Below are 21,460 nucleotides of genomic sequence, written 5' to 3'. Positions count from 1 at the left end.
AATATGATGCTTCATGAAAGTTGAAAGTTGTTTCATTTCATTTCATTTTATAACATTTCATTTCATGTTAGATATTATTTGTTGTAATGGTTACACTTAGCTTACAAGTACAACTTTGGTGATCAATGATGATAAATGTTATATATTGAATTTTGAAAGCTTGAAACTTTAAGATTGATGAATCATGAGACTCAATATGTTGTATGTTACTATGTTACTAACTTGCGGACGTGGTTGATGAAGATTATAACTTCTAGATGATTGTTGTTATATGGTTCAATCTATGCTTTTTTATGTTTTTTATATCTAATTCATCATTCTACATGTTTTTGTTGACATATATGTATCAAAAATTAAAAAATATAAAAAATATATATATTTTTAAAAAATCGCTCCGGGATTCGCTCCCAAACCGGGAGCTTCTGAAAATGGTCGCTCCCGCTCCCGCTTCCGCTCCCCGCTCCCGCTCCCGCTCCCGCTCCCAAGTAACATTGCTTCCAACAAATGTAGAAGTGTATCCAACACATGTGGCAGCAATCCAACCACCTGCAGCAACAACTTCTAGTCATCCAACTACCTCCAACAACTGTAGAGGCACCTCCAACATAGGTAGCTCCAATATATTTAGCAACATCATTAACCTATGAAAAGCCATCATACCATGCCCTGCAACCATCTCTACTCAGCCTCCAAATCACCTCCACTAAGTCATGCCATAACCGTGTTGACATCAATGCCAACCAACAAAACCTACCAGTTGAACACTGTGACAAACAAACACTCATCATTCATCTGTATGATAAGAAACACTGACATCAATGCCAACACTACAATGCCAACAAGTGCATCAATGTAATGGAGCAATAGAGACTTGCCAAGAGGTTTGTAATCTGGAGATAAATCTCTTACAATGTCATTAAGCCTCTTATTAAATTCTTTAACAGTTTCATTCTCATTTTTCTCCATATTGTAAATGGCACGAAGTAAATCATTTTCGTTCTTTATATCTCCATATGCATTAATAAAAGCATTGATTATAGCTTGCAGAGAATCAAAAGACATATTAGGAAAATCATGAAACCAATCCATATCATCATCTTCTAAAGAAAGGATAAAGAGCCTCATCTTAATGTTTTCATGATTATAGTTGGCAGTGCTGCACCACTTAGCCACACAAAAAATAAATTTCTTGAGATGATTATTAGCACTAATTGCGTTATTGCCTTGAAAAGAAGGTAAATTATCAATGGCTTTCTTCGGAATATCACGAGGATAACCTTGAATGTTAGTAAAACTACAAGGAGCGAACAAGTCATTCATGATGACTTGGTCACTTGAGAGAAAATGGATATCAGAGAGAGCTTCTTGTTTAAGATAACCAAGAAGTCTACAAGAAGAGGGCTTCTAGCAGAAAATGAAAAAAGCGGAGTCACCACTTGAACATGAATCTAACGCTAAAATCAAAATGTAGAAAATTGAAATGTTAGTTGAAGGAAAGTCCAAGACTATAGATAGTTCCAGATAAAATGTTTAAACATAGGGAACAAAAAACTTATCCTTGACAACGACGCTAGAAAATTTTGTCGCCTGAGTTGTACACCCTAGCGTGGGAGATGTTTCCAACCCCATGAGGTATACACTTTGTGAGGTGCAACACTCAGAGTAGGGGTTGTCACTTTGATCCCTACTCTCTCCGTTTAAGCTATCTCCTAATGCAGGCTAAGGGGGGTAGTCCCTAAAGGAAAGATGGATGAGGGCTTGTTGAGGATCAACAAGCTTAGGAGATATCAATGAATATCTTGGCGACTTGAATTATAATTATAAGGCAAGCACGATTATTAGAGCATAATCCAATTAGATTAGGTTAGATCCCTAAGATGTGTTAAGTGAACGACCAGTGCCTTAAATGCCGAAATTAGATTAAACACTTTCGCAACAAGGATTTAAAGTATCAAGTCACTAGATAAACTAATGTTGTAAAGAGGAATTAGCACCAATGATAAAAGAGTTGAACAATGATACCAATTTAGAACTTGCAGTAGCATTTTCAATGCCAATTATTAGTGATCAAGATGCAGTGCAAAACTTATCAAGGTGAGATGTAGAATCTTGGTTAATTTTATTAAGATTCATATTTTGAAGCAAGTCTTGCCCAGGGTTGTAAAAAGATGAACCTATATTGATTAATAAAGTTAAGATTAAAGAAGAAAAGGATGAACCTATATTGAATGCCAATGATAGTGGAAGATTCAAAGGGGTCCAATATTATAGGTAAAATGACAATGACCCCTCTTCAAGTTCCAATGCCTCAAAGAGAAAGCATATCCCTCCTAAAGAGCCCCCTAAGAGAGATCCTCCTAAAAAAGATAACATAAAAAAGGATCCTCCTAAAGGGGAACCCAAGCACAAAGCCAAAGATAAAGAAGTTGAGCTAGACATTGATGTGGGTGATGCTATAGGTAAGATGACTATGCAGGGCCCAATAAAGGAGATTGTGAAAATCCCTTCTTAAAGATGGCGAGCCAAGAAAGCTTTAGGGCTTGAAGAAGAAGACCCACCAATCATCTTGCAAAACTTCCACCTCATAAAGAATAATCCTAGTCATGAGTCATTCCTATTGACCTTTACCATAAATGATATTCTCCTCCACAATTGCATGTTGGATTCTAGGGCTTCTGTTAATATAATGCCATTAAAAGTCATGAAACAACTTAATCTAAGCATTAACCATGAGTATAAGAATGTATTTGGTTTTGATTCTAGGTCCATCCCCGTCGAAGGCCTAATCAAAGATCTCAAGGTAGCATTAGCCATGAATGAGGACATATCATTGCTTATGGATGTTGTAGTTATTGATATATTTCATGCGTAGGGGATGTTGTTGTCTAGAAAATGGGGTGCAATTGTGGGTGGTCAACTCCAAATGGATCTATCTTATACCACTGTCCTTCAACTTAATGGAACTCCATTCATTCCTTATAGGGAGCCCCTATATCCAACACACATGGAAAATCTTGGCCTTCTCCCATATCTCGATAGGTTGCCTAAGACTAAGGACCCTACTCCTATCCTTTTGTCTCAAGAAGTTTGCATCCTTAACCTAACCCCAAGGATCATAAGCACAAGAAAAAGTGGGTGTAAAAGCCTAGGAGGGAATTCAAGGTTGGGGATGTAGTGTTCGTAGACAAAATCCCTGTGCCTGTCAAGATCCATGGTAAGGTTGGTGAGGGGTATTACTATATTGCTAGACTTGATGATGATTTTTGGCTTGACCCCATCAAAGGTAGTCGTATCATCCCTTTCCTTGATACTTGACATTGTATATTATATGCATGTTAGAGTAGGAAGCATTGCATATTAATTTTTACATGGCTAACATCGTCATATAATGTTCGTATGCTAGATTAGATGCATTTAGATTAGACTTGCATTTTAGAGTAGATTTTGTTTCTTTTATGGTTTTCTTATTATTTGATGAAAACATTGACGATCAAAGTACGCCCAGGACAGATGCTTCCAATGTTTGATTGTGATGTGCAAGATAACATGTCTACGGTCCCAGGGGATTACTGGTGTTCTCATGGCCTCCTTGTTCGAGTACATGGTTCATGCACTCCACAATGAGCTCATGTCCCAGTTGGAGCTAGATGTTACCAACCATTGGTGGGTGACCCCATAGGAGAAATTTTCTCCTAGATTTGTCTTCAGCCAGCAACCAACAACTCGTGACAACCATTAATGTAGCTGATATTGTGTCAGATGTCTCCACTCCCTGAGCCATTCATATGTCTCCTCTCCCATCTGTCGAGATCGTATGTTTGAAGGCGGGCCATCCAATCCTAAAGGTATGATTTTTCATTATGTAATTGGGTACTTATGCTTGTTTTTCCTGGTTACACTTGGGTATGGATTATTGGGTGACTTGGAAGGATGAAGGGTTTGGACTATAGACTTGTTCCCTTACTCTAACTTGGGGGTTAATCTTCAACCCTAGTCCCGTTGGATCTCCCCTATTTGCTTATAGCTTTAGGATGGGCATTACTTGGGAAACCTCGATTTTGGTAGTGTGGTCCCATTTTCCTGTTCCACATTTTTCACTCCCCTTTACACATTACAAGCCCTATTTCATCATCTTCCTTCTCTGGGTCCACATGACCATTGGGTCCACAAGGCTTTGGTACTCCCCTCCTCTTATCCACATGTTTGGGTCAGGCCTGGAATAATGCCCTAGAAGTTGATGCAGCTAAAGAAAAAAGATAAAGCATAATATGGCCACATAGAACAAGAAATGTACCAAAAAATACAAAAGATGGTCGGGACAATAAAATTTAGCACGTGGGCAAAAGCCAAATATGAGCTCGACCCCTTATCATTATGGCCATCACCTTGGTTCCTAGGGCACCTATGAGTGCCCCTTGCATCATTAAGGAACGAACATGACATCCTTGAGTCTGAGAGGGGATCCTAACTCCCTTTGAAAGGTGATTATACCAATCCCGGTTGCGCTGTACCCTTCGTCGTCTCCAAACTCAATATTCATCTGGAGATCTTTCTCCTTTACGTGACCGAAAAATTCTCTATTCCCTGTCATGTGGAACGAGGCACTCAAATCCAAGTACCACTCACTCCCCATCACTTTGCAGACCATGCATGCGATAAGCGTGAAATCTAGCTCAAACTATGAAGCCAAAGCTTCACATGCTGCTACTATTGCAGGCTCCTTCTTGCTAAACTTTTTGTGTGGACACTTAGTAGCATAATGCCCAAATTCATGACAATTGAAGCATTTAATTTTGGACAAGTCTTTATTTTTTCCCTCTTGGCTGGATTCAATCTCACCTTGGGACTTCTTTCCCTTGGCTTTCATTCCTTTGCTAACTAGAGAAAAGTACCCTTCCTCATATTTGGATGAGGTCCCATCTATGGTATTCTGCCTTATTTCCTCTTGTACCAAATCAAACCATAAGCGCTCCCAACTCGGTAGTTTCTCCCTCCCATTCACCGAATCTTGATAGCTATGCCAACTCTTGGGAAGGCCCAGAAGGGCTAAGGTTACCAAGTCTTCTTCAGGGACATTAACACCAACCTCGCCAAGTTCATCACGACACTGTGTAAACTTGCTCAGATACTGCAGAATTGTGTCATTCTTCTGCATCTTGATACTTCGAAGTTTATCCTTGAGTGCCAGCTTCCTGTGGTCACTACTATTCTCGAACAATTCTGTCAGTGCTTTCCACATCACGAATGGAGTTTCTTTTCTGTGGAGATTCGAGACAATATGATCCCATACTCCCTCCAAGATGATTCTCCTCGCCTTGGCTACATATTTCTTCCACTGAGCAAGGTTCTGGGCATCAGATGCTTGAGGTTTTGCAACATCTGTCTTGATGTATTCTAACAATCCATTGTCATCCAATACTGCCTCCATGCGACCCTTCCATGAACAAAATTAGAGGTGTCGTCCAAGGCATACTCTAGCCTTAGTCCATTGAAGGCCATCTTCTCAGTTCTGAAGAAATCCTGCTACACTGATCTTCAAATTTGAACCTCTGAGATACAACTTCGAATTTCCTGCTCTAATGTGAATCCAACTCTGATACCATGTAGAAATTAGGCTGTATATTTGCAACTGCTCATGAAGTTTTAATCTAAATCACAAGACACAAATCTACACTACTGCTTTGCGGACATTAATTCACAATTTAGAACAAAAATTTCAGACATGCAAGAAGGAATAACACATGCACAAAGATTTATCTAGGGGAAAGCAACTGCTCAAAACCCCTTCCTATCTATATTGCATTAATCAAAGAATAGAGATGTAATACATATGCTTGCTCAAGCTTGAGCACACCTTGCAAATGTATAGTCTATCCCTCTGCCTTACTAATTGACCCTGCGCAACACTTAGCCAATTTTCAAGCCCTCCAAGCTCCCATTTCCTTGCATTGTTCCTTGAGGAATTAGGCCCCTATTAATTAGGAAATTCCCTCAATTGAATTGTGCAATTTATTTAGGCTCATCCTCTGACTGCATGCACCATTTGTACACATTGGAATAGTCTACAATTGATAGTACATTGCCTTGGAATCTCCATCTCAACTAGGTAACTCGAATTCTCTGCATGCATCAATTATTTTGGGTTGATTGATTAGTTAACTGGTTGATCACTGAGTGTGGTTGAAGTCACACTTCCACTACTAACCTTCCACTAGATCCTCGAACAGTTAGAACTAGTTTAACTGATAATAACTCAATTTCACTGAATTGGATTGCTACACATTAGCAATCAATCATACTAAACTGAACTCAGGCTTCCCCAACTCGAATTAACTGAGTTAATTGAGTGATAAGTGCCATGTCACCTCAGTTAACTACCTCCAAGATTTCTGCTGATGTGGAAATTTGAATTTTCTCTAGTTTGACCAAGGCAAGGTGAAACTGACATTTTCTTGCTGCATTTTCAGCAGACTTAGCACTTGTGGATGCCATCTTGTGGTCAATATTATCCATGTCTTGATGTATCGTTGAAGAATCTGTCTAAGGAAAGGTTTGATTGGGTTTTCCCCTTGTGGGGTTTTGCCTAGGTCTTTGACCTAAACATTGATGTCTCTTGCTTTTGTGCACTATGATCTTTACTTTCATATCATTGCTATTGGTTGAATTTCTGATGTATAATTGCTTGATGAAAATTGACTAAGCTAAACTATTGGTAAATAATATCACAAGTAATTTTCTATAGATCAGAAATGGTTTTTTTTACAAGATTGAGGATTAACCCCCCATTTGAGGTGAGGAAACAAAACCATGGTCAAATCCCTTCCTTCTGCCAAGTCACCCAATAATCCTTGTCCAATATGCCCAAGAAAAACAAGCTTAAGCACCTGATTGCTCAATGAAAATCTACATTTTGGGTTGGATTGCCCACCTTCTAACATATGCTCTCGGCAACTGGGTGAAGGGACATATGACTGATGCAGGGAATGAAGATCAAATGGTACATTGTATCGGCTACAATAGTGGCTGTCAGGGGCTGCTGGTTGTCGATTGAAGAGATAACTAGGAGAAAATTTCTCCTATGGGGTCACCCACTTTTGGTGGGTAATAGGTACTACCCATGGTCCAATAAAAAAATAGACTTACTCAACATGACACAAGCTCTTGGATGGCTATAGGGCCTCACATGGTTGTTACATGGCTTTTCACTTGACCTTGGGCTTACAATGGTTTTTAGGAATGTTGCGATCGATATAGGTACCCCTGCTTGAAAAGGGGTACCACTAACAATACCTTTTGAAATTTGAATGTACTTGATGGATGAATAAATAGCTTAATGGATGAGGAAATCTTGTATATCTCTATGCTATCTCATGTTGATGAAATGGCTTTTGGATTATGGCTATGAAACATTGGATGAGGTATCACCATATCTATTCTATTGTATTTATCATTGGGATGTTCTATATTGCTGCATGTTATATATACCTGGTTGTATGCACTTGTAATCCATTATTGATTGGTGCATTTTTCATAGCCATTGGAGTTTATCTACACCAGTAGTCTCCTTTGATATATTTCTGAAGTTTGGGACAGCAAGGAAAGAGTTAATGAAGTTTGTACATGCAGCCATACTGTTTTTCTTTTCCTCAGTAGGACAGCCTCCGATTGAGCCTTGGTTTAACTCCATTTTCCCAATTAAAAGACACTAGTCTCTGGTCCATTCATGCATTCTATGTACTGTACACAAAAGTGCTGTGCTGGAATTTACTCTTCATTTCACATTGCAATACATTGTCTAAAACTTTAGCAATCCTATCTTAGGGAAGCCCCCCTTGTGCCATAGGAAAGCCATTTGAAAGTGTGAAGAGGGTTGGTGAGATGACTTTGAGGTCCCTCTTATTTCCTTCAAGGCCTTGCTTTAGCTTTAGGAATTTATCTCAAGAAGAGTGGATTTGAGAGATAACAGGGCCTGTGTACAAGGTTGGCCATGGCTGAAAGTGAAGCTTACACAATTTTCGACAGTTCCAATAGCAAGATCCTGACATGTCATGGGAAATGGATGAACCCAGTGTACTTTTTTGACCATTGGTAGTTTATATTGTTTCAGAGACATTGCAATGTCATGTGGCATCCTTTCCATTTGTACTAAAAATCAACCTTTTTTGTCAATTTCTCATGTGGTACATATCATCTTGCCATCCATGAGCAATCTTTCTGCAATTTGGGCATGATGTCCTCTGATCATATTCATAAGATAATAACAACAAAATGTAGCATACTTTATTGTTAGCATATGAATATGATCAGAGGATATCACTCCCAAGTTAAAATTCACAGAAATTTATGACCATCCATGTCTTTTTGCATATCTCCTAGACTTGGATTATGACAGTTAGTGAGGAAGGTGACAGTTTATGGCAACTGCACACAACCTACTACAAGTAAATGACCTAATCATGGAAAGTACATTAAAATTTTTAACAATTCCCTTTTCATTCTAATTGGACTTTAACCAATAAGTCTACTACAAAATTTTGTCTAATCAAGGAGTTATCAACCCAGGTTTTTCCCTATAGTTTTGGATTCTGAATGTATGGCACAGACCTTCAAAGTAGGTCCCCTATTGGGAATTATATCTTACCCTAATGATGCAGGACCCTACACTCTGCAAAGTTCAATTCACAATATATGCATCACTTTCCCATAGGCTAGCATTGGATACTAACCACCATAACTCCTTTCAGCTTTGTACCTGGGTTTCAGTTGTGGAGAACTAGATTGGAACGGCATTTTCCCCCAATAATTTCAAATAAAATTGTAATGTGATAATTGGAAATAATGTATTTCAGTCATTCGTCTGTCATCAATGTCATGTGATTTTTCATACTTCTGACCATTTGATTGAATTTTTCACGTAAGTGTTTAGATGTGATCTGAGACGTTTGAATTTCTTTTCTTTATCATTAGGGATTTATACATGGGTGGTTTTCCTTTGCTATAGATTTTTTTTAACCAACTATTTACTATATGACAGTTCTTAGATTGAGTAATTTGATTGATTGTTAAATCAGGCAAAAGGCCTTGGCTACGCAATGAGCACGACAGAGGAGCTTAAATATGTGATTGAAATTGCAGAAACAACAGGAATTATTCTCGACCCTGTTTACAGGTCTGAACAAATCTCCAGTTTATTTTAGCCGTGTTACCATCATATTAATTTGACTAGAAGTGAGAATTATTATTTTGAGGAATGAGAAGTATTTTGTTTACTCTTTGTAAGCAATATTTGTAAGGGGTTGTTCCCAATGTCTATAGATTGTGGCTGAAATTATTTAACCAGGCTACAGTTATTCGGCTTTCATGTTCAGATTATCTTGATGAGCTTGCCAAGTATTTCAAGAGAAGAAATTTTCACAATTGGAACCCTACCATGCATGGCATCTTCTTTATCGTAGATAGATAAGATAAACAATTTTATTCATGCCCGAAAAATGACCACAAAAGTAGGTCAATGTGACTAAAAGGTATATCTGCTAAGTTAGTTTCCGAAACGGGAAGCGAAACGAAACGCGACCTCCCCAAATTTGAAACACGCGTAAGAAATATGCAATCATAAAGCATATATGTACATTCTAATTTATTACATTATGATAAATTGTCAATTGTCAATGCATAGACATAAGTATCTAAATTTACATCACATCTACTCATGAATAATCACATAATGAAAATAGAAATATCCAAAATCAGCCACGAGAAATTTCTAATTTTTTGTCTCGTGGTTGATTATACATAGTCGAATGACCGTAGATTAAATACAAGTTTCATAAGTACCCTACATTCTCTTGATTATTGGGACATAGATTGTTCTCTCGATTAAATACAAGTTCCATACTAGTACATGCAATGGAAACATTGAAATCAATTCTCCTGAAAAACAGATAAGTCCGCTGGATTTTGAGTAAGCATATGAAATCCAATGACGGCGAAAACTCTCAAACATCCTGAGTCATTTCATGTAAGAATTTAAATTACCATGAACTTCATATCAACACTACAAACAAATGTAAGAGATCTACATTAGAAAAAATAAATTAAAAAACAAAAAAATACAATGTGGTAGTGCAAAAGCAATTCCTAGGTCAATGGTGAAAGTAGAAAGATAATTAACCAATCTAGCTAAAGCCAAAAGAAAATAGAAAAGAAGGTGCAAGTACACCCAAGCCTAAATGCTAAAATACTAAAACAAAATCTAGATGATGAGGTGTGTTGACCACTACGTGTCAACGACCCATAGCAGTACACCCTTTTTTTTGCAAAAGGGATAACGCATCATCAATGTGTCCGTGCCATACAACTATCATCAACAACTTCACTTCTAAGATGTTATGTAAACCCTTTCTGCATGTGTATAATGTAAATAATCTCAGTAGATCCGTGTCGTGTATGTAATTGCTTAGGTAAACCTATTTTTCTGGTGACGATCTACATTCCGGAAGGTTTTTTGTCTCACCGATCCATTCTCGGATGGTTGGCAGAGTTTCCCTTCAGTCTTACTCCAAATCCGGAATGGATTTTGTCACTGGGATTTTAGGTGAGTCCTAGTGTTCTAGACCGAGTCTATGTACAAGTGACTTGCGAATAATTCTAACTATTTGGTTAAGTTATTTTATTACAAATTGCTTGGTCTGCTGGATTATATGTGTCGTAGAAATGGGTAGTCTATGAAGGTTTTTTACAAATGGGTTTTTCCCCTTGAGATGTAAAAAATATGAAAATCATGATGCAAAGTGTCTTGAGAATTGGAAAAATAATTTATCCCCTCATAGGTTAATTAAATTTTCTGGCAAAAAATTAATTAAAATCCTAAGCCAGAAATTTAATTAAGTCTAGGTCCTAGGTAAATTTAAATTCTCCAAAGGCAAAATTTGTTGGTCCTTAAAAATTAAAGTCAAAGTCAAAATTTTTAGGAAATTAATTCAAAAATTTTATTTTATTTTTGAATTAATTAAAATGCATTTAATTGAAAATTTCGAATTTCCTCAAGAATTTAAAATTTCGACAGATGAGATTAAAAGAAATTTTGATCCTCATCAACGATCGATATTTCTTTGACGAGGATCACTCGAACTAGTCGTTGGAGGATTTATCTTTAAATAGGAGGTCATTTGTCGGTCCATAGATCTGACCTTTGAGTTGTGTGCTAAGCGAAAAGCTCTCGTGTAATTTTTTTGAATAATAAAGAAAGACTTTGGGGTTAATTTTCGCCTGTGTTACTCTTCATGGAAATACTGTAAGATGTGTCATTTTTCATGTTTAAATTCTTTTTAGCCATTGATAATAGCTTTTGAAGAGTGATTTGAGTACAGGTATCTTGCTCAGTCGCTAGGGTTTAAGTGATGATTTAAATTTTGAATGTAATAGCAGGTATCTCTATTTATCTAAATATTATTTCATTTTCTCGCTCTATTTTGATGGCTGGATTGAGTTTTGCAGGAAAATCTTGATTTTTAGATTATCGGGCGTTCGGGGAAGTTTTTAGTTGGACCAGCCAACTCCCACTCCGTGTTTTCTGAAGAGCCCAACTTAATTTGATCTCGAGCTTATCATAAGATTTTTTTTTTATGTGCGAAATTGATGAATCTGACTATTAAGAGCCTTAGATTATCAGATCTGAGAGCGGAGTTGGACTCACACTCTTCAAATCTGATAGATCTGCATTTCCTGTGCATAGATTTGTAAATTATTTTTGTTTTTTGACTTAGGGTTTTTCTGGAATTTAGTTTTATCATTGTATATATTGTTTGGGTGTTTTTTGTTACCTTGCAGCTACATATTTGAGGAAGAAAACTGTGTAGAGTTCAGATCTAAGCCTTGGAGGGTAAGATCTGGATCTCTGGGGTTCATCAACATCGTTTTGAAGGGATTCTATCCAGATTTTTGCAGTCCAAGTGTTTTTAATATTTTTAAATCTGGAAATAAATTTTTTAAGGGTTAAGCAGAAGTATAACATTTTAATCTGGGAATTTTTCTTTGGCTATTTATTTGCTGCCTGGGTTTTTACTTTCTTTACTGCAAAGAAATTTCGTTTTTTTTTTTGGAAAACTTCTATCGACCTCTGCCCGAATGCTTCCAAATTTCTGTTGCATTTTTCTGCAAATCCGTGTTGATTTGGGGTAGCATCGGATGTGCTCCAGCCATGAAATTTGGTGGAGAGGTTGGGGCACATGAGATCTGCAATACCCAAAAAGGGTTTAGGCAGATTTTAAACATATGAGGATATATTAAAATAATTAATATTTTTAATGGAGTCCCTAAGTCTAAACTTAGGGAAAATAAAATATTAATGTGTATTAATATGAATCTGTGTTAGAATGGTCCAAAAAACATGGATCAAGCCAGATCTAATCTTAGCCGTTGATTAGGGACTTAATCTCGGCCGTTGAGATGTCAATAGAAAAAATATAAGAGGAGGCTTGAGGGTCACTTGGAGAAAACACTAGAGTGATCAATGATTCTATTCTCTAGAGCGGGGTTTGCTAAGAGATAGAATCGGTGATCGGGAGAGCAGCTGAGGGGCATTGAGTACAGAGAAATAGAGAAGGCAGAGATTGTGCTGGGAGAGCAGCGCAACAACTAAGGAGAGTGACGCAGAGCCAGCAAGGGCTCACGCAGGGCCACACAGAGGTAGCCAAGTGCTTCGCAGAGCACCAGAGAGGCCAGTGTGTCTGACGCAGAGGCCCAGAAAGCTAACGCAGGGTCACCTGGGGTTGACGCAGGACCAGCGTGAGACAAAGAGGGGCTGACGCTGGGGTTGCAGAGCAGTTTTGTGCTGAGAAGCTGCCGGAAAGATTTTCTGGGGTTTCAACCAGGAGATTTCTCTCAAACTGTGAGGTATAGCTGCTAAGGAAATTCTCTGCTGGGTAGGCCAATTTCGGCACCCAGATTGTATCGTGATATTGCTTAATAAGAAAACCCTTAGATAGCTGCACTGGTTTTCCCACATTGGGTTTTTCCGGGGACATTAGTCCAAAAATAATGATGTCATGTGGTGTGTTTGTTCTTGTTTCTTTTAGTTGTTGATTTGTAATATGTTGAGCATGCACTGGTGTTTATTTTCAGTATTTACTTTGTAAATAACTTGTTAAGGAACAATAACAAGTAGGTAGGAATAAATCGGATAAAGTGCATGGAGGGTTTCTAAGCTAAGTAAATTTAGAAACTTCAACATGGTATCAGAGCCTGATTGCAGATCACAAGAAGACTAAAAGACATCAACCGAGTGAAGCAATAGCAGCAGAAAACAGCTGTCCCGAGGTGACAGAAGCTGTTTCTAGTAGCGGAGAAGCCAAGAAGTGTGATGAAGAGCCATCCAAAGCCACGCAGATGAAGCCGAGGGTTGTGTAGAGCCTCAAAGAGGCCAGCGTTGCTGACGCAAAGGACCAGAGGGCTGACGCAGGGAATCCTAGGGCTGACGCAAACCCATTTGGGGTGATGCAGAGCTAGTGTGAGGCAGAGAGGGCCTGACGTAGTTCACAGAGAGGCAGTTGCTGGAGTTTAGAAGGCTGCAGAAATATTGTAGAGTGGAGCTGGTGAGGTACTGTAGTCAGAACAGTACCTGACAGAGCAGGCCAAAGGAGTTGTTACTGAGGGTTTCTAGCTGAGTAACCTGGATCAGCAGCGCAGTTGTACAAGACGATCACAGTAGGGGGCATCTCGACAAGTGGCATGAGGATTTCCAGGAGGGAAATCATGATTCAGAGGGAGTCCAGAAGAGAACTTCCAGATGGGAAGTAGAGACTCAGAAGAGTCGAACAAAGAACTTCCAGGAGGGAAGTAGAGGAGTGTCATGGCACTACACGGAGTAAGAGACCAAGATAGACTAGACAGAGCATCGAACTTCGCACTCTGGAAGGCCATAATCTTATCAGTGCTTGACAGGAATCGTGTCAAGAACATCGCCTTGAAGGTTATAGCTATCCCAGTCGACCCCAATGATAATGACGAGTACGAAGAGGCGATGATGAGGGCGAAGTGCATTATCCTTGATAGGGTCAAGGATTATGTGGTACCACATATAACCAAGAAGGAATCGACAATTGAGATATGGGAGGCTCTCAAGAACCTATACCAGTATATTTCTGTGCAGAGAAGAATGCTACTCGAGAACCAGATGAGGTCGTATCAGATGAAGAAGGGTCAATCGATTGACACCTTCGTCGGAAGATTGAATGAGATCCGAGACCAGTTGACTGCTATAGGAGCAACATCGGATCAGGAGCTTATGGTGAGGACAACCTTGAATGTTGTCTCAGAATATTGGGAAGTGTTTGTCTAAAGTATCCTGGGCAGAGGGACTCTCCTACCTTGGGACGAGATGTGGGTAGCTCTTCGCCAGGAAGAGATCAGACGATAGTCGAGGACAGGTAGCAACAACAAAGGGATCAAGGTCAAGCAAGAGGAGGAGGATGTGGCCCTAGCATCTGAGGGAAAGCAAGAGAAACGGAAGAAGAAAGATCTCTCCAAGATCAAAGTGCTTCCACTGTGGGGAGATAGGTCGTTATGTGACCCAGTGCCTAAGGAAGAAGAGTAAGGGAGAGTTTTCTGAGACTAAGGCAGTGCCAGCACGGGTAGAGAAGGAAGTTTTGACAGACGATGACTGTGCCATGAGTGCACACATGCCACTTGAGCGGAAGTGGGGAGACATCGAGCTGTAGTCAGGTGGACTACAGGTGAGAGGGGTAGGATCCTTGAGGTAACCAGCCTCTTGGATTATACCTTACTATGGGAGCCCCGACAATGAGTAGCAGGACTGGCTGAGTGGGTAGAGACAGATGCAGATGGAGTGGCAGAGAGAGCTACAGTGCAGGAATCCCGAGATAGCATAGAGGTAGCAGGCTGCAGCAGCGTGAGAGGCACAGGAGTGTTGCACCAGTGTAGGAAGGCACAGAGAGGTGTGCAACGATGTGAGATGCAGGGAGTTGTTGCAGTAGCGCAGAGGTTAGAGAGGGAGCACTTGTCAGCGGTAGAGGGAGCTTCAGCATCAGAGGGTGTTTCTAGCCCAATAGGGAGGTCAGTTGGGAGATCAATTACTTACTTCTTAGTAACTGAGTTGCAGTGCAGCATTGGGCAGCACGATGCAGCATGATGAGAGGTGCAGTGCGGATGCAGTGCTGGGAGAAAGGACCAGCAGTAGCACGGATGCAGAGGGAGTTGTCGTACAGATGCAACAGTGGCAGTGGCAGAACCATGTGTAGCGACACAAGTACCGATGTCGAATGATCAGAGTAATACTCAGTGAGGAGTATTGCTAGAGCACAGTCCTCGCTAAGAGGGAGTGTTGATTTGGGGTAGCATTGGATGTGCTCCAACAATGAAATTTGGTGGCGAGGTTGGGGCACATGAGATCTCCAATACCTAGAAAGGGTTTGGGAAGATTCTAGACAAATCAGGAGATATTAAAATAATTAATATTTTTAATGGAGTCCCTAAGTCTAAACTTAAGGAAAATAAAATATTAATGTGTATTAATATGAATCCATGTTAGAATGGTCTAAAAGAGATCAAGCTAGATCTAATCTTAGCCGTTGATTAGGGACTTAATCTCGGCCGTTGAGATGTCAACAGAAAAAGTATAAGAGGAGGCTTGAGGGTCACTTGGAGAAAACACTAGAGTGATCAGTCATTCTATTCTCTAGAGCTGGGTTTGCTAAGAGAGATAGAATCAGTGATCGAGAGAGCAACTGAAGGGCATTGAGTACAGAGAAATAGAGAAGGCAGAGATTGTGTCGGGAGAGCAGCGTAGCAGCCAAGGAGAGTGATGCAGAGCTAGCAAGGGCTCACATAGGGATACGAGAGGCAGCCAAGTGTTGCGCAGAGCACCAGAGAGGTTAACGTGTTTGACGCAGACGCCTAGAAAGATGTCCCAGGGTCTCTTGGGGCTGACGTAGGCCAAGAAAGGCTGATGCAGGGCCAACATGAGATAGAGAGGGGCTGACGCAGTCCAGATTGGGCAGACGTTGTGGTTGCAGAGCAATTTTATGCTGAGAAGCTTCCAGAAGGATTTTCCAGGGTTTCAACCAAGAGATTTCTCTCAAACTGTGAAGTATAGCTACTAAGGAAATTCTCTATTGGGTAGGCCATTTTTGGCACCCAGATTGTACTCTGATATTGCTTAATAAGAAAACCTTCAAATAGCTACATCGGTTTTCCCACATTGGGTTTTTTTTGGGGACATTAGTCCAAAAATAATGGTGTCATGTGGTGTGTTTGTTCTTGTTTCTTTTAGTTGTTGATCTGTAATATGTTGAGCATGCACTGGTGTTTATTTTCAGTATTTACTTTGTAAATAATTTGTTAAGGAAAAATAAAAAGTAGGTAGGAATAAATCAGATAAAGTGCATGGAGGGTTTCTAAGCTAAGTAAACTTAGAAACTTCAACAATCCGCAGTCCACAGCTCCATTATACTAATGTATTTATTTGTGGTTGCCTGTGATTTTCTTCTCCCCTTCTCCTCTACTTTCCCTGTCAAACCCTCCTTTCCCTTGCTAATCTGCTGCCCCTTCTATTCTGAGTTCTTCATCACCCTAATAGCCCGCGTCCTTCCTCCTCCTTTGCTCTGTCTAGCCATACCCTCACTCCCTAGATCTCTTATCCCTGTGGATCTCCTCATCCCCCGTCCATCTCCTTCCCTCGTCATTGTTGCCACCCTCGCGTAGTCTTCTCCCCTTGCTCATGCAAGCCCGCAGCTTGGCCGTCCCTTCTTCTTCATCCACAGCTCCACCTCCATTGCACCCTTGAACACTACTTGCTCCATCCGTGTGTTGCCTCAAACCCGTCGAGCATGACCTCGCTTGCCCTCCTCTCTGTATGCCGTTGTTGACTTCCATTCCGCCGTCAAAACCTGCATTCGCACAGCAACAAAAAACATTTGATGTATGCGTTGTTATGTATTAGGTTAGGTTAGGTATTGTTTTTATTTAGTTTAGTTAGTCCATTTTTTCATTTGTATATTCGAAAGAGTTAGGGTTATACTTTTTATTCAATGATTCGATTTTTTGTTTGTTTGGGCTTTTATTTTTCGATTTTTTTTTATTAATGATTTGATTTTATTTTGTTTTACCTTTCTTCTTCTTTTTTTTTAACTATTGTTTTTTGATTTTGATCTTATTTATTTTCATTAAAAATTCTAAAAATTAAAAAAATCTAAAAAATTCTAAAAGTTAAAAATCTAAAACATTTAAAAAATAAAAGAAAATTAGACATTTAAAATATCTAAAAAATATTTTTCTGGTGACTAAGGAATTGAATTGAAAGAGGATTTGCGCTCTCACATTAAAATTTTTAATGTGGCCTATGGCCCATTAAAATTTCAATTTATTACCTCTTTTGGTTTACTTTGTTATATTAAAAGATTGTGATATCTTCATTCACCACATTTAATTAATTTCCCAAGGAACAATTGAATTGATTACATAAATTTCCTTGTTGTCTTTTCATGGTAAGTAATTTTTCTATTGTCAAGTGCGACTAATGTTTTAAAAATTATATTGGCAATAGGAGGAAGTTAATTAATTCTAGATCTAGGTCATTAATGAAAATTATTTTGAATCTAGAATCTTTTGCATATTGCAGTTTTGGGCATTTACATTGATCATTCATGATTGTCACTATTCGTCACATATTGGAAAATCGTTCTAGATAACTTGTTTTATTTAGTTTATGGTTAATGCAAATATTAAAGGCACTGGTCCGTAGTCATTTATATCTTGTAATTGTGTCTTATTTTAATCCATCTATCTTAATTGACCGAGACTTGCTTTAAATTCATCAAGTTGTTCATCATTAAAATTTCCTATAGCCCGTGTTCCACAGGCTACCCTCATCCATTCACCTTAGGGACTACCCCCCTTGACTTGAGTTGCCTAGGAGAGTCGAAACGAAGTGAGTAAGGAATAGAGTGACAACCCTTACTCTGAGCGTTGTCGTGGTGCCTAGACACTTTGTGCGACAACAAGGTGTCAAGCCCTGTTAGCCCTCATATAAGGGTTAACAAGTGTGATATTTATCACACATGGATGACATACTTGATGGTGCATGTTATTTAGTGAGTTTGTCTAGTGCTTTGTTTAGTGCCTATGTTTCTTGAGTGGATATATTTGATATGGGTAGTGGTGATATGTTGTTGATGCCATGATATTGGAGGTTTATACAATACATGTTTGGATTGATGGTGTTAAAATTGGCAACTAGGGCCAAACTCCACATGGGTCATCTTATTTATGACAGCTGATATTTTTCTAGGATTCCTCTCTTCGAGAGGTGTAGGATTGATATAATGATTATTTGATTCTAACATGTACAAATGAAGTTATGAATTTATTTTGATTATGGTCAAATTGGCAAGATCAACCTACAAACTTATGTAGGCTCAGAAGCCCAACAGTCACATCTATTCATCCTCAACGTTGCATATAAATAGAATGTGACTTAGCCTCATTTGGACACTCATCTTCACATCTCTCTTTCTCTCCTCATTGATTGGGTATGGATTTCTGGACCTCTCTCTCCACAAGTCCGAAATTTCAGGAGAGCAAAATTTCAAGAGGCCAAAAATTCAGGAGAGCGAAATTTTAGGAGGCCGAAATTTTAGGAGACCGAAATTTCAGGAGATCGAATTTCTAGACAGTTTGACCAAGTGTTGATCAACATGCATTGACCTCCTTTGATTGCGTTTTTGTGAGGGCTATCTCTATTTGGGCAGGGCGCATTTCTAGTCACAGAAATCGAGGCTAAACATTGACTATTGACCAACATTGACTGTAGCTAGGGTTGAACGTAGGTGCGTTGTTTGACCAAACTTTGACTAGGCTAAATTTGATTGTTTTGAGGGCTGTTTTATCTAGTGTTGCGAAAATCGCGATAACATCAAAAAATTTGTTGAGGGTCAAATCTGCCTTGTTGACCAGCGTTTACTTTTCTAGTTAGGGCTCTTTTGCTGCTGTTATAAATTATTAGATTTGTAAATTGTACTCTCTCTCTTTGCTGAACTATTGAAGACTAAAAGAAGATTTGATCAAGGGTTTCGCCACATTGGGGCTTGTTCCTAGCTGGTGCCACATCTTGTGTCCTCTTGTCTTGGCTTGTCTTCTACTGTTTATGTTTATGTTCTATTTGCATTTTACTATTATGTTGATGTAATTGTTGATACTGGACTAATAAAGAAATTAGAGTAAAATTGCTCTAAAGCATAGAACATACCATTGTTGTCTAAAATTAACATGGTATCAGAGGTGAGGTGAAGACAAAGCCCAAGCAAGAGTGAAAGAGAAATCACCAAAGACAATTGGACAAGGATAAAAAGTTCAATGGGTTCCTCATCTTACGTCCCGGCTGAAGACAAGCTCCATGATAAATCGGACTATCATGGATGGAAGATGTCTCTTGATTTGACGTTGAAGGAAAAAGAAGTGATGGCCTATGTGCAGGGTAAAATCCTTGAACCTCCTTCAAATGCACTGGTCGCTGCAAAGACAAAGTACAATAGGGCTAAAATCAAAGCAAAGAAGGTTATCAGGGATTCCATTGACAAGCATCTAGTGGCCTACATTTCCGAATTGAAGACCTCCAAGGAGATCTATGACAGGTTGGTCGACATGTTCAAGGTTAGTAATGCTAATCAAATTCTATTTCTCAATAATAAGTTGAAGGATATTAAGAAGGGAAAGAACGAGGATATTCAATCCTATTTCTTGAGGATGACTCAGATCAAGAATGATCTACTCTCGATTGGAGAAGTCATTCCCGATAGGGAACTCACTCTCATCACCCTTGGAGGACTCCCACCTGAGTGATATGTATTTAGAATGACTGTCCTCAACAATGATTGAATTCCAGAGTTTGAAGAATTGATGTCGATATGCATTCAAGAAGAAACAAGAATGGTGGAGCAAGAAATGCCTTCTAATAGAAACAACTCCACCACATTCTCCGCCCATTCCAAAAGGAGAAATAATGCAGGGTCTAAAGGTCATTTCCATGGAAAGCCTGGATCTAAGGGAGGAAGGAAGGGCATGTGCTTTGTTTGCAATAAGTTTGGCCACTATGCAAGGGAATGTGCAATAGAAGGGACACATCGCAAGATGATGATCACAATCATTCCAGAGGTAACTTCAACAACGACGATCAAAGGAATGGCAAGTCCAATGGCAAAGGAAAAAGGAATGCGGGACATCAAGGAAATGGTCGACCCTCCAAGAAATCAAGGAACTCTAGGTATGAAGAATCAAATGTTGTTAACAATAAGCAAAAAGAGTACTATCTTATATCGGCCCTCTCCACTGCCTCTCCTTCGGACACTTTGGGAAATCGGCTGATTGATAGTGGCGCATCAAGGCACTTCTCTGAATACAAGGAAGCCCTCTCTAATCTGATAGAAAAGGAGACAAACTTGGAGACGATGCCACCTATCCTGGGAGGGGAGTAGGGAATGTTACCCTTCAATTGAATCAAGGTAACACTATTCATTTGCAAGAAGTACTATATGTACCTGATCTTAAGAAGAACTTGGTGTCCATTTCAGCTATGGAAGACAAAGTATTCAAGGTGGCATTCATCGATGGAAAGGTACGTGTTTGGAAAAGAAAATTTAAAGATGCTTTTACTCGGGTTTAGGGTTGACACTTTATATCAAGTTGGAGGAAGTCCATTCAGAGCCATGTCTTGCGACACATCTCTACAATCTGAACTATGGCACCAGAGGTTTGCCCATCTTCATTATAAGGTCCTACTTGATGTGAGACAGATCGTGACAGGTATGCCCGAGTTCAAAGTAGAGCATGAAGGTGTATGTCTGGGATGTGCCGAAGGAAAAATTACAAGGGGACCATTCCCCTCAAGTAATAGCAAGACGACATATATATTGCAATTGATCCAATCTGACATATCTGGTATGATGCCCGTAAACCCTTTGGGAGGGTACTTATATTATCGCACCACTACGGATGATTATTCTCGCAAGACCTGGATCTACTTCTTGAAGAAGAAGGATGAAGTTTTCACTTGGTTCCAACACTTCAAAGCCTTGATTGAAAACCAATCCAAGACGAAAATCAAGATATTGAGGACTGATAATGGGATCGAGTACAAATCCAATGAATTCCAAGATTATTGCAGAGAAGCTGGCATTAAGAGGGAGACTACAACGCCATACACTCCTGAGCAAAATGGTGTGGCTTTAAGGAAGAATCGCTCTATTGTAGAAGCAATTCGTGCCATGCTTCATGATCAAGGCCTTCCGAAGTTCCTATGGGTTGAAGCTGCAAATACCGTCGTGTATGTTTAAAAGTGATGCCCTCATCAAGCATTAGACTTAAGGACTCCCGAAGAAATGTTCATTGGTAAGAAACCTGATGTCTCTCATTTTAGAATTTTTGGAAGTCCCATATATTTTCATGTGCC

At 39.4% G+C, this 21,460-nt stretch overlaps 1 protein-coding gene across 1 annotated transcript in view; it reads left to right on the top strand.

Annotated features, from left to right (window-relative positions):
- The window catches only part of D-CDES (D-cysteine desulfhydrase), a 404,250-nt gene that overhangs the window by 321,869 nt on the left and 60,921 nt on the right, over positions 1-21,460 (top strand). The window contains exon 9 of the mRNA XM_089374568.1: positions 9,072-9,169. Within this exon, the coding sequence (XP_089230694.1) occupies positions 9,072-9,169 (98 nt within the window). The remainder of the gene's footprint in view (positions 1-9,071; positions 9,170-21,460) is intronic.

Source organism: Pinus tabuliformis, chromosome 8 (assembly GCF_031772625.1).
Source record: "Pinus tabuliformis cultivar Carrire ecotype Pingquan chromosome 8, CPIR1, whole genome shotgun sequence".
NCBI classification, from domain to species: Eukaryota; Viridiplantae; Streptophyta; class Pinopsida; order Pinales; family Pinaceae; genus Pinus; species Pinus tabuliformis.
The sequence above is the reverse complement of the archived record's forward strand: the minus strand, read 5'-3'. Positions and strand labels throughout refer to the sequence as shown.